Source organism: Mesoplodon mirus (genome assembly GCF_964341445.2).
Source record: "Mesoplodon mirus genome assembly, chromosome: 12".
NCBI lineage: Eukaryota > Metazoa > Chordata > Mammalia > Artiodactyla > Ziphiidae > Mesoplodon > Mesoplodon mirus.
In genome coordinates, this window is record NC_138988.1 from 100,840,141 (window position 1) to 100,853,641 (window position 13,501).

At 54.7% G+C, this 13,501-nt stretch overlaps 1 protein-coding gene across 1 annotated transcript in view; it reads right to left on the reverse strand.

The window, feature by feature from the left end:
- Positions 1-692: 692 nt before the first annotated feature.
- BMP6 (bone morphogenetic protein 6) overlaps positions 693-13,501 on the reverse strand; it is a 146,427-nt gene continuing 133,618 nt past the window's right edge. The window contains exons 3-7 of the mRNA XM_082638482.1: positions 11,829-11,977; positions 11,149-11,346; positions 3,460-3,536; positions 2,285-2,395; positions 693-2,193 (exon numbers count right to left, since the gene is read on the reverse strand). Of these exons, the coding sequence (XP_082494608.1) occupies positions 2,044-2,193; positions 2,285-2,395; positions 3,460-3,536; positions 11,149-11,346; positions 11,829-11,977 (685 nt within the window). The 3' untranslated portion in view covers positions 693-2,043. The remainder of the gene's footprint in view (positions 2,194-2,284; positions 2,396-3,459; positions 3,537-11,148; positions 11,347-11,828; positions 11,978-13,501) is intronic.

Below are 13,501 nucleotides of genomic sequence, written 5' to 3' on the forward strand. Positions count from 1 at the left end.
GAGAGATTTCATTAGTCAACACGAAGCCAGAGTCCACATGAACTTTAAGGTTCGATGTCTCACGTGGAAAGTTCCACAAGGCTTGTCCCGACTATTCTGCTAACTCCTAGGAAGGTTCTGGTTGGCTTGGCCACCCGGGGCAGGAGGACTAGATGAGCTTCCCCAGGTCTGGGTATCAGGGACTGAGGAAGCCCCGCAGCCCCACGATGGAGCCCTAGCCAGAAGCAGCTTCGGACTCAGCAGTCCTTTTAGAGGCCGTGTCCTGTACTCCACCTGCCTTTGAGGAGGTCAGTCTTCTACTGTACGAAGAGTGGGATTAACTTGACCTTAAGGTCACAGAAGGAGGGAGGCAGGGCCGAATAGGCCGCATTACCGGCGTCCTCGTAACTCACGCCGTCCTGGGTGGATAAGGAGCACGCGTACCCTCACCCGTGGAAATCAGCAGCTGCAGGACCAGGCTCCCTCCAGGGATGGGCCCGTAGGTTCTTCGCCATCGATTGCTCCTGTGATAACACTCTTCACCCCACCGCCCATGCTCAGGAGATGTGGCCACTTGGCACAAAGTACCTGGTGGTAAGGACCTTAGAAACAAGACCCCGTCCGCTGTCCACGGCAGACAACAACAGCAGGATCCCGGCCAGCCTCTGCCTTAAAGGAAATCTTTATTAATCATGTATGGTTCACAGATGTTCTTTAAAAAAAAAACCCAACTTTCTAGAGAAGCACAATCCTCATGAGTGGGTGGATTCATCTTTGCATCATGAGTCTTGTTTTAAAAAGAAAAAGTGGTACAATTTGTTTACACTATGATACTTTCTAAATAAACTCTTTTTAAAAAAAAGAAAAGTCTGGTCTTTCCTTAAATGTTACAGCAAAACAGATACAAAATAGACAATAAATTATAGTTTATATTTACAAAAAAGCTGTAAGTGCAGTTATAGATCATAAATGTATTATTTAATCAGTTTAGTATGAAATTGGTTTCCGAGTACATGATCGTGAAAAAGACATTTAAAAAATATTCTCAGATTTAATCTGAGTCTTACTTTCTACAGGAGAACACCGTGATTTCGGTTTCTAGACCGCATACCCATCCTAACCTCTTTCTAAGGCTGGGTGCCCTTGCTCAGCTCATCGCCTTTGCTGGTCTAACCCCGAGATGCAGGATGCTGTCCAGTAAGGGGCAAGGAACCGTTTTACCGACATTCCAGATGAGGGCCGACATTCCCGACGTAAACGTGCTTTTTCAAAGAGCCGTCCCTCAAGAGAAGAGGTGCGGGCGTGTAGCTCGGTTAAAATGATGGCTTTAAAAGGACTTCTCATCCCCGGAGCCTCGCCTCAAAGTGGGATCACTCTAGTCTCTGTTTTTGGTCCTAGCAAAGAAAACAGCAAATGCTGGTGGGGGGGTGGGGGTGGGCGGTGGAAATGATGTGGTTGAACTGAGATAAGGATATTTTCACACGGACAAAACGCCTGCACAAACATGTAACAGCACGACTGAGACAAAAGGCACCTGCGGGCTGCCCGGCTCCCTCCCGGGCTGTTGATCCCACGTGAGAAACCGACCTCCCTGGGGTGAGAGCTCAACAGAGACGTTCTTCCCCCATTCCCGTTCTCTGCAAAATCTACCTGTGAGCAACTACTGAGCCCGCTGATATCTGAGCCAAGAAGAATTTTACTTTAAGATTATCTTCCCTATTTACTTACTAAAACCACGAAGAGCTTGATCTAAAGCAAAATAATTTGGGTGGGTTTGGGGGGCAGAAGGGAACCTTCAAAGTTAGGTTTCTTCAGTCACCAGACTTCATGCTACAGACACTCAAACTCAGCTTCCTAGAGACCGACAACTACTCACGACATTTACTACGTGAGCAGGTTACGGACAAGGTCCTTTAAGATGTCTGTTAGGGCGGAAAGGCAGCAGCCAGCACGAGATGGTGTCGGCGTCTTATCCCGCTTTCTCGGTGCTTCCGGGTGCCTTTTAAGGCGGATGTGATGCAGGAGTCCAAGGCAGTGCATGTGTCCCCAGCAACTCGTCCCGAGTCAGTGGCACCCACAAGCTCTGACGACCATGTTCCTGTATTTTTTCAGGATGACGTTGGAGTTGTCGTCAAAGTAAAGCACGGAGATGGCATTCAGTTTCGTTGGCGCACAGCACGGTTTGGGGACGTACTCGGGATTCATAAGGTGAACCTGTTGCAAACACAGAAGGAGGGGAGGTGTCGTTAGGAACAATACCTGGTCCGGGCCCACTCCCCAGTCACGTGGAGATGCCGGCACTCACCAGGGTCTGCACGATGGCATGGTTGGTGGCGTTCATGTGTGCGTTGAGAGGGAAGGAGCATTCTCCGTCACAGTAGTTGGCAGCGTAACCCTTGGGTGCAATGATCCAGTCCTTCATTCAAGGCAAAAGGAAGCAACAGAGAGAGTGATGTACACACACGCCTCGTATCACCTGTGCCCTCAGGAACCCTGCGAGAAGCTAACGCTCACATGGGGCAGCTAAGGAGACGGACACAGCAGGTCGCGGTCACACTCGAGGGGCAAAGCGAGGCTGTGAACCCGGTCAGTCCGACTCGGGAGCCCTCGCTCCTTCCACAGGCCCGCAAGGGCCTGACCTGCTCCTGGCCCGCCTAAGCCTGGAGGCCTGCAGGTGGCTGGCTCCATGAACTTGGACCAAAGGAGCCTCTCCAGGAGCCCGGGTACTCCCTGTCACTGCAATGCCACCTGCACACGGGAACGATCTTCCATCACTGGACGCCTAGCATTTGCGTCTTCTCTCCTGAACTAGCAGTGGCCCTGCGGAGGGCGGCGGAGCAGTGGTGCGCTTCTGGTCCGGGCGAACCGGCCTGCGGCCCTCGGAGAGGGTCACCGTGAGATGCTCCTCCAGCCCGTTCTCAAAGCACAGTGAACGCGTGTGTAAATGCCCAAAGCAATACAGGCCCTGTGGACCCTGAGAGAATGAGAGAAGAGCCCTGGGAAATGGGCTACGGATTTGGAGGGACAGGGAGCCTGTGCACCTGGAAAGGAGCCGGGGGGCTTCATGCACGAGTGGGCAGGCCTTTTGCCACCCCACTCCAAGACCCGGGCATCTGGAAGGGTTCCTAAGTACCCTCACAGGAGGAACCTTCTCAGGCCTCAAGTTCAAGGTCTTTTTTTTTTTTTTTTTTGCGTTACGCGGGCCTCTCACTGCTGTGGCCTCTCTCGCTGTGGAGCACAGGCTCCGGACGCGCAGGCTCAGCGGCCATGGCTCACGGGCCCAGCCGCTCCGCGGCATGTGGGATCTTCCCGGACCGGGGCACGAACCCGTGTCCCCTGCATCGGCAGGCGGACTCTCAACCACGGCGCCACCAGGGAGGCCCCAAGTTCAAGGTCTTTGATGATGGCTGCCGCCTCTGGGATGAGCAGAGACTCTGCTGAGAGAGGGCCCCCGTCCCCCTCGCTGTCCAGAGCACCCACCTGCCAGCCCAGGTCTTGGAAGCTCACGTAGAGCTCGTGCTTCCTGCAGGCTGTTTTCAGTTCGCTGCTGTTGTAATCTGTTGGAGGTCAGAAGATGCAACAGTTAACTCGTTCATTCTTCACTCACAGACTTACCCGGACAGTTAACCACGGGCCAGCCGTGCACAAGGCCCCCGCTAGACACAGCTGGGGCGCCCACAGCTCTGCAGCCTGCCAGCTGCTCAGGTGTTTGACTTACTCCGTCTCGTCCACTCTGGGGTCACTGCCGGGCACACTGGCACACGACACGTCATTACTGACCTGAACGGACTCCTTTCAAGCAACAGATGTTTGTCGTGATCCCCTGTTGGACCAAGATGCCCCAGACACCCCGGGGCCCCGACTTGGAGGACATCGTATTCACAGGCAAGACACACCAGGCAGGTTCCACTCGCTTTCTAAAACCGGGACTGTCGTGAAGCTGTGCAGGGGCTGGGAGGACAGCTGCTGGGCCAGGAGAGCCTCCCGAAGGGGGCGCCCTGGAGCCAGGCCTGCCCGGGAGGCCGGGAGTGGGGACGGGGCGGGAGCACCACGTCTGCTGAAGTGCACGCACCTGCTCTGTGTGTCAGGACCTGCTAGCCTGGCTTCATTAACCGACCGCTGGCAGGAGGACAAGGGTGCCCTGACTCATCTAGGCCAGGCAGAGCGGCTTCTATGTGACGTGCCCTCTGTGAGGTGCCACGGGAAACACGAGAATTCGTTAGGCAAGGCTTCTGGCCTCCAGCGACTCGGGGGACGGACGGGGTGCCGGGAGACGCGCAGAGCTCACGCCAGTACAAAACAGAATCTGAACGCCGCGCGCAGGGGCTGGAGAGAAACCCCACCGGGAGTTCAGAGAAGGGACAGTTAAAGAGGGAGAGAGCGAGGAAGAGAGAGCGGTTCTGGTGGAATGAAGCGAAGGACACGTGAAGAGCTACCCAAGCCGTGGAATTTCCTGTGTGATAATCCAGCTCCTAGTGGGGCCCCGGAGAGCTCAGGATGGGGCTGCTCACCAGAAAGACCACGTGATCAGAGGTCGGAACGCGGGCCAGCCTGACCTCCAGGGAAGGGAGGAGGACTGGAGATGGAGTTCAAGTCGTGAGGCCCACGTGACAACTCTGGACACGGGGCTTGGGGGGTTGTTGGGTGAGCACGTCCGTGCGCGGGGAGAGCGGCCCGCCGGGTCCTCTGGGGAGGGGACTGCCCCTCCTCCGCGTCCTTCCTGATCCAGCTGGAGTCCCAAGTGGAGCACTTTCCTGCGTCCCGTGAGTTGCTCCAGTGAATCAGCAGACCCGGGAGGGGGCGCTGCGGGAGCCCCTGAATCTCACCGAGTGGGACAGAACCGCAGGCGGCATCGGCAGGGGGCCAAGCCCTTGGCCTGGTGGCATCTGTGCCCCCCCCAGGCCGTGAGGATCAGACGGAACTGGGCTGCAGGACCCCCAGTGGGTGTCGGGACGCAGGCAGGGACAGTTGCTGCTTCTGCCGGACGGAACTGAGAGGGCGTGGGGAAGGGCCTCGGCCGAGAGCGCGCTCTGGCCGACCCCCCGCCGTCTCCGCAGTATGGCCCTTGCTTCCCTTGGGCAGAAGAGATTCTCAGGAGAGCGGGGCTGGGATGAGAAGGGCAGGGGCCCCATCACGCCGCAGGCGGGGCCGGGCGGCCACCGGGGAGGCGGCTGCACCTGAATCCCTGCGGCCCCAGCTCGGCCCAAGTCCCAGGGGCCCAGGTAGCCGGGCTGCTGTCCTTTCCAGCCCCAAGAGAGGAGGAGAGAGGAACAAAGGGGAGACTGGAGAGGCAAGGAAGCAGGAAAGAGAGAGAGTCAGGGCAGCCTGAGAAACCGGGGGTCAGGGGAGGAGCGGGAAGGCTTCTGCAGACGGGCCGCGGGCCGTGCAGGGCTGACCGCCTCCCCTGCCCCAGGCCACACCAGCTGCAGGCCCCATGCTCGGCCAGGAAAACACCAGAACAGCAGGAGCACAGAGCCTACTGTCGGCACAGCCCGGCTTTTCGGAGCTCAGGCTGCAGCGTCTTCCCAGAGGAAGCTTGGATTTTAGAGGGAACAATTCGCTGCTCTCATTTCCTTCCCTCCTAGAATGACAAGGGCAAAGAGCAGCTGGGAAAATGGCACCCCTGTCTGCACTGCGCTGGCCGCTCCTCCCCAGTCTCCGGCCTGAGCCGCCCAGCTTATCCCAAAGGAATCTCCGGCTCCCACGTACCCCACAGAATCAACGGGGCCTTAAGAACCTGCTGGAGGAAGCCCAGCTCCTGTGCCACTGACACTGTGGGACCCCGGGACCACACTGGGATTTTGATTTCTGGTGTCAATAATCTCGTAAAGTGTTGGGCGGGGGGCAGGAGTGGAGGGACAGGTTGCTTTTCAGAGGCTCAATTTTGTTTACAACAAGACGCTTAGCATGAAAGGCAACAGTAAAGTCCTGTTCTTTTGTGGCTGCAGGATTTCAAGGTCTTATACAGCTCCATTTAATCTGAGCGGGGCTTTGATCTCAGCCTTGGTCTTGATTATAAAAGAATATGAGGCTGAGTATCTTGAAAACAGACAGAGGCTCTCCTTAAAGACTGAGCCCTGAGACTCCCTGCTTCACACATCTCTGTCCCTTCCTAGAGGGACCCTGGCCCCCAGTGCCCTCTCGGGAGTTGGTAGTAGTTGGTGAATTATTCGGGCATCTTGCAGCACCTGTTCACGCCTCTTTATTATTCAGCATGACCGGCCATTAGCACATTCATTAGGGGTGAACCTAGGGATGGAGTACAAGGTCAGGTTCTAGTTGGCTTCACCCCTTGATAACTTTTATCCTAAAGGGGCGTAATGGCAGACGAGAGTCAAGTATTATAAATATGGAATTTGGAACAATTGTAATTTTCCAATCACTCATGCCCTGCCTGTCCTCCACAGCTGTGGAGAATTAAGTTCTGATTTCATTTAGAAAGCCCTGGACGAGCCTCTACCTCTTGACCGAGACATCTGGGAGCCGAGCTCCAGGCCCTAAAATTTGAATTTAAGATCAAAAGGACACATTAAAATTCGCAACGCCTTTGAAGAACTATGAACGGCTAAGTCACAGCCCTGACCCATGTCCATTCTTCCCAAGCGTTGGGTGTCCATGGTGGATGAGCCCTCTCATCTTTGGCATGTCAACCCATGGAAGCAAGTGCTGAGCTAGAGGGGACACCTGCCAGGAACCAAAAGGCCGAGCAAACATTGCTCTGGGAGAGTGAGACCCCCTAGTCTGTGCACTGAAATTCCCTGAAATCTACAGCAAAACATGTCGTAGTCATAATAAAGTACCCACATCACTGCTTTGCAAGTGTTGAGTTCTGGTTACCTTTCCTACGCTGGAAGCCTACTGAATGGTCCCAACTGGAAAGTTCAAGGGATAGAAGATATGAACCAACGAGAAGGTCAACAGTGTATTTACATGTACCAGAGCCACCTCTTCTCCCAGGACCCTTAAGGATACATGCTTGGGGACTTACCTGGTGGTACAGAGGTTAAGATGCAGGGGATATGGGTTCAAGCCCTGGTCCGGGAGGATCCCACATGCCACGGAGCAACTAAGCCCATGCGCCACAACTACTGAGCCTGCGTTCTAGAGCCCGTGAGCCACAACTACTGAGCCCGCTCACCTAGAGCCCGTGCACCACACAAGAGAAGCCACGGCAATGAGAAGCCCACGCGCCGCAACAAAGAGTAGCCCCTGCTCGCCGCAACTAAAGAAAGCCCGTGGGCAGCAACAAAGACCCAACACAGCCAAAAATAACAAATAAATAAATAAATAAAAATTTTAAAAAGGATACATGTTTGGGTGGGTTGGAAAGAGACAGGAGGAGAATTTAAGAGATGCTCACAGGTAGCATGTGAATCGATGAAGAGCTCATTCCAAAGAAGAGAGAGGGTCTTGAGAAGTTGCTGGTTCAGAGACAGTCGGCAGGGCTGAGGGACGGCATCATGAACATCAAGGGTGAACGAGGCCCAAAGGTCAGCTAATCCAACCTGACATGAACTGTTCAAAGTGGCAGAAAATGTTTCAAAACTATTCATCTGCCAAAACAAAGAGCCATTCTCAGTCACGGTGCTGGCAGCCAGCTGGTGGACGTGGCAGAAAACCTCAGGCTCACCAGCTGAACTGAAATCACATTCACTACCCCACGCCCCAAAGATGTCTTGGAGAGATCTTGGAAAATGAGCTAGAACAGAATCTAGAATCACCACATGGAACCATCCCTCAAGGCCGTTTGTTCACAACCTTTGTAATGGGTCGGTCAGGTGGTGCCAGTCCCCGAGGAGACAAAATCATGGATGCTGAGAGAAAAATACCATGAAAGAGGGTGAAAGGCAGCAGGTAGAAGGAGACCACCCAGTGAGAGCTCGGGGGGCCGTGGATGGGGTGAGGAACAGCGGGCTGGCTGGTACCTGGAGGCCAAAAAGAATGGCCAGAGGCACTAGAATCCCCAGTGGGCTGCACAGCACGGCTTGGACCAGGCCTAGTAAAACACGTGTCAAACGATGAACAATATGGTCCAGACAATATCCAAGCCCACTGGAGAAGTGCGACACGGCCAACAGCGACAGAGAAGCCAGGGCAGGTCAAACCCATCCAGGGAGACTTCGGTCCAAACCCCGTGCTTGGTGCATGTGTTTGGGAAGTCCAGCTTGAAGGCCAAGGACAGGTGTGAGAGCAGATTTTGGTGGGCAGGGGGCAGGGGAAGAGGCGGGCAGGCTCCTGGCCTCTCCCTCACTGGGGACGGGTCCCGCCGTCTCCGGCATCGGCAGCTCAGTTCCAAAAATAGCCACGGGTTTCCCTGCCATGTTTCACCCTGATGACAGGCAACTGGATGGATGATGCTAACTTCTTTACCCAGAGGCAGGATGGTCTCTGGTGGGCTGCCGCTGGTGTTTGTTTCAGTGGAGAAGTGTGAATTCCCTGGGAGCAGCCCACTGCGGAAGACGGGGGGCAGCAGAGGCCGAGCCATCTCTTCCTTCAACCTCCCGAAAGATCCACAAGGGGCAAGTCCCGCCTGGAGTCACACCCGAGACCACAGCTTTTTGCCTCGGCAGCATCTACCTGGTTCACGAAGACCCAGCAACATCTGGCCCCACCCTAGCCCGGAAAGAAAGCGCAAACCGATGGTCCGTTCCCCTGGGGAGCAGGCCATCTTTCTGGAAACACCGTCTCCAAGATCAATCCCCTCCGCACCTCCATCCCCGTTAATGGCAGGAATAAGGAAGCAGGAAAGGGCCAAACGGATAAAGCACTTTAGTGAGCCTAACCGGGGCCACTTCTCGGACCAGCTTGAGAGAGTCTTTGAAGAAAGTGGGAGGGAAGGAGGACCCTCCGTAGTAATACTTTCTTGGGGGTCTGGGCCTTGCAACAGGTGAGGCCAGGCCCATTGGTTATGAACTCTCTGCCTTAGTGCTGCTGAAAGGAACAAAGCATGTTTGAAAGTACGGGGCTGGGGGGTGGGAAGGCCAAGAAAAAGCAGATATACTGGCCTCTTCTTACAAATTAGACCACCTTTACTGTTCATACTTAATTGAAACTCATCAAACTGAAAACAAAATGCTGAAAGGGATTTGGAAGAGAATAATTCCGTGATGCCACGAAAACCCAAATCAGAGATGACATGTTTTCTCGATTAAAAAAGAAATGTATGTGTGTACTGGTGGGGGAGGGGATGTGGAGTAAACCAAGTGAGATTTTCATTTTAAAAAGCAATCGAGGGCTCCCCTCGTGGCGCCGTTGTTGGGAGTCCGCCTGCCGATGCAGGGGACGCGGGTTCGTGCCCCGGTCCAGGAAGATCCCACATGCCGCGGAGCAGCTGGGCCCGTGAGCCATGGCCGCTGAGCCTGTGCGTCCGGAGCCTGTGCTCCGCAACGGGAGAGGCCACAGCAGTGAGAGGCCCATGTACCGCAAAAAAAAACCAAAACAAACAAACAAAAAAAGGCAATCGACACCTCAAGAGCCGCCTTCAGGCCTGAGGTCCCAGTACCAAACTGACCACAGTTCATGAATGAATGGATGCCACTGGCCGCACCACCGTACCCTGAGGGCAGCACTGCGATGATTACTGCTCAGCAGGTTTCCTGCCAAGCGGATAAAGGCAAGCAATCATTTCTTCTTCTTCTTTAAACCCCAACCCTGACTGTTTCTAGCGGTAAACACAGGAACACCCATGCTGGGCGAAGCCTCCAAGAAACACCAGGGGGACAAAGCAGCAAAATGTCACATCACACCAGGTGGTGCAAGTTCCACATCCAGGTTACTGGTAACAGAAACCGCTGAGTCAGAACCCAAAATGAAGACGCTGTTTCCCAAAGGAAAACGGGGGGCTTCGGAAAGTTCCAAGAACTCTTGCCAGCCATGGAAGATGACACCGTTAAACAGTCACCTGGAAGAATCAATGCGTCTTCCGGAAGTATTTTACATCCCTTCAGAGGAGTCTAACATACACCCCGAGACCTTCCCATGCTTGGAGGCAACTCATCTTTGAGCCAGAGCAATGCTTCTCATTTAATTCCAGCAAAGCCACCGAGGATCAATCATCCCCACTGAACAGCTGGGTAAACTGACGCTGAAGTAGATTAGGTTTGTCCAAAGTCACGGAGTAGTAATGAGGGAAGCAAGATCTCCAACTGCAAATCCTACAGCAAATCTTACTTTGTGCTTGATTTCTGGGCTATTTAAAGGAAAAGGAAACCCAGAACTTGAAAGCACCAACTTTAGAGTAAGATGCACCTTGGTTTGAATTCAATACTGACTAGCTCTGTGAGCTGGGTGTCAGGAGGGAACACCTGCTACCCCCCACCCACCCACCGTGTTCTGATGAGTGGGCTTCCGTGCCTCTTCCCCAAAAGGCATGGCATGGGAGGGAGCATTTTGGAAAGACCTCTGAATTGACACTCGGGCAGCGGGAGCTGTTTCCTCTCTCCTGCACTTTGACCCTGCCTGTTCAGGGCAGGAGGGGGCTGACTCCATCCCCTATCCTCCACGGCGTGACCGGGGCCCAATCTGGCTGGCTGAAGCTACCACGAAAGAGGTGCTTTCTTTCTGAGGCTGAGGTTGCCTTCCAGACCACCACATCAAGACAGGCTTTCTGAGAATACCACCAACAGAGGAAGCTAGGAAAAGAGCGATTCCTAGTATCACCTGAGCCCACGGATCTAAACACATCTGAAGGCAGAACCCTGAACCTGCCAGTCAAACGCACCAGTGAAATCCATCAGCGAGGGCCGCTGGAGCTGACTGGCCACACCACTTCCAGCCAAGAGCACCGACGAACGCCAACCCGCCTTACACGGATATACCAAGTTTGTAAGTCACGGTTTCCCCGGCGTAACACAACTAGGAGAAAAGCTAGGCGCTCTAAGGCTCGGCACGGGCATGAAAAGAGGTGGAGAGACCTGACCAAACAAAAGGATGCTTTGCTGGAAAAACAGACTCTGAGGCTGTCTGCAGCCTGAGACAACCTCGGGGCAACAAGTGCTCCCCTCTGACGGCCTAGGGACCGTCTAGGTTATCGGGGGCTGACCAGGCACCTGCAGCCTCCGTGCGCGTCTGCGGAAGCCGCGCAGCGTCTGCAAGCCTTGGCGGGTCCTGTGTCCTCACGGACGCCCCAGAGCCCACAGGGTCCTGCAAAGATGGGGTCGCCCAACCCACCTGAGGCGCTGGAGGCCCGCGACACGTCCTGGGCCGGGGCGGAGCGGTTGCGGCTCTGCTGTCGCCGCCGGCCGGCAGCCGAGCGGGTGCTGCGCACGTGGACCTCGCTGGCCTTGAAGAAGGCCACCATGAAGGGCTGCTTGTCGTAGGGGCCGTCCCTGCCCACCAGGCCGGCGGCTCGGGGGTTGATGTCGAGCCCTGGAAGGCAAACCAAAGCAGGAGGGTGGTGGGACCCCCAGCCCCCTGGTTGTGCTGCTCTCGCCCCGGCCTGTGCATCCTTCTTCCCGGTCACGTGCCTCCCGCCAGCGAGGCAGCTTCACAGGCTCCGGGTGCCGGGCCCGCAGGCCCAGCGGGGACCCGAGGTGCGGGGAGGGCGCCCGCTGACCCACGCGGTGTCGGAGCTCGGACCTGCTCCCACCTTGCTCTCTCTCTCGATGCGCCCTGGCCTCCGCCTGGGCACTGCCCTCCGCGGGTACTCTCGGACCCTGGACCATCTCACCGTCTCCAAGTCCTTGCCAGGAGGCTTGGAGGGGAGGCCTTGCTGGCCCACAGTGGCTCTGAGGGGACAGGAAGCCAAGCCATCCTGGAGCACGGGGCCCACCCGGAAGCCACGGCTCTGCCGCGCCTGCCGCAAAGGAGACGAAGGCCGACGACCCTCGGCCCGAGCTTGGCCAACTCACCGTCCCGCGTGACCACACTCAGCTGCAGCCCCATGTTGTGCTGCGGGGTCAGGACCCACAGGTTGCTGGTGGCTGTGATGTCAAATTCCAGCCAGCCTTCTTCTGAGGCCCACACGGCGCGGGTGTCCAACAGAAACAGGTCAGAGTCTCTGAAAGAGAGAAAAGGTGGCAGGGTGAAGGGTGCAGGGCCCCCAGCTCATCCCCACTCCGTCCTGCCCGGTGTCAGATGACAGAGGCCACCGCACGGACAGCAGCTGCCTGCTGACATAGGGGGGCCCCTCGGTGTCACCAAAAGCCTCACAACGGCTGCTCGGGCCACGTCTTCTTTAGAATTAAGGTAAATTCAAAATAAATAAATAAACAGTCCTATTGTCGCATGCTTTGCAGCTAATGAACTCTAAAAAGAGAGGCAGTGGAGGGGGCAGTGAGGAAGAGGGTTAAGAAAATATTAAAATCAGGATCAGTAACGATGAGCATTTACTAAGTTGTACTTTGTTAATTTTTTTAAAAGCTCAGAACCCGACAATCCTCACGTGAGTTCCTGTGAAAGGAGAAGCCAGGATTCACGTCCTCTTTCTGAGTAATCATCAATTCTTTTCTTTTAATTAAGGCCTTCGCATGGCCTGCGGTGACAGCCGCGTCCTTCCCCACGTGGACGGGGAGTTTCAAGTCTGTCCTAGCCCCGCTGTGAGCCACGCTGGGGCCCTTTGAGGCAAACTCACCGAGCCCGTTCCTTCCACTGAGCTCCACTTTTACTTTTTTTTTTTTTTTTTAACAGTTTCCAGCTGATATAACTAGCGTGGGAAGATGGGGTGAGGGACCCACATGCCATGACAAGGCAGCGTGTAGGACGGTCACCTTGGTGTGTCGCAAGGACACAGTCTGAGTTGACGTCCCAGAGACACTGGCACGAAATGGCCTGGAATTCCCATGACAGGGAAGGGGGAGGTTTTAGCCATGGAAAGAGTCAAATCCCCTGGTGCTGGAAATATTTTGCTGCAAGAGCTTACAGAACAGAAAAACTACTAGAATTCAATACTAAATTTAAGATGACCATCACAATACTAACAGTGTACATTTACTTATTTTATAAATTTATTTATGTATTTATTTTTGGCTGCATTGGATCTTTGTTGCTACGCGTGGGATTTCTCTAGTTGCGGCGAGCAGGGGCTACTCTTCGTTAAGGTGCGCGGGCTTCTCATTGCGGTGGCCTCTCTTGTTGCGGAGCACGGGCTCCAGGTGTACAGACTTCAGTAGTTGTGGTGCACGGGCTTAGTTGCTCTGCAGCATGTGGGATCTTCCTGGATCAGGGCTCGAACCCATGTCCCCTGCGTTGGCAGGCGGATTCTTAACCACTGCGCCACCAGGGAGGTCCTAACAGTGTACATTTAAATCGGTCATAAAGCACTTGCATCTACTTTGCTTCAACCATCCTGAAAACTAGGTAGAATATCATTACCCCCATTTTACAGCTGGGGAAACTGAGACTCAGGTGTGAGTTTATGGACACATGACCAGTAACTGCAAGAACAATCTGGTGAAAAGAAAGTAAGTGGATTCAGAGTTTTCCACAATGACTTCCTGCCTTTTAAGATTATTATGAAAGACAACCTGTGACAAATGAATACAATGTATCTCTAGTCCATCAAATGTTTGGGAGGCCAGTGAAA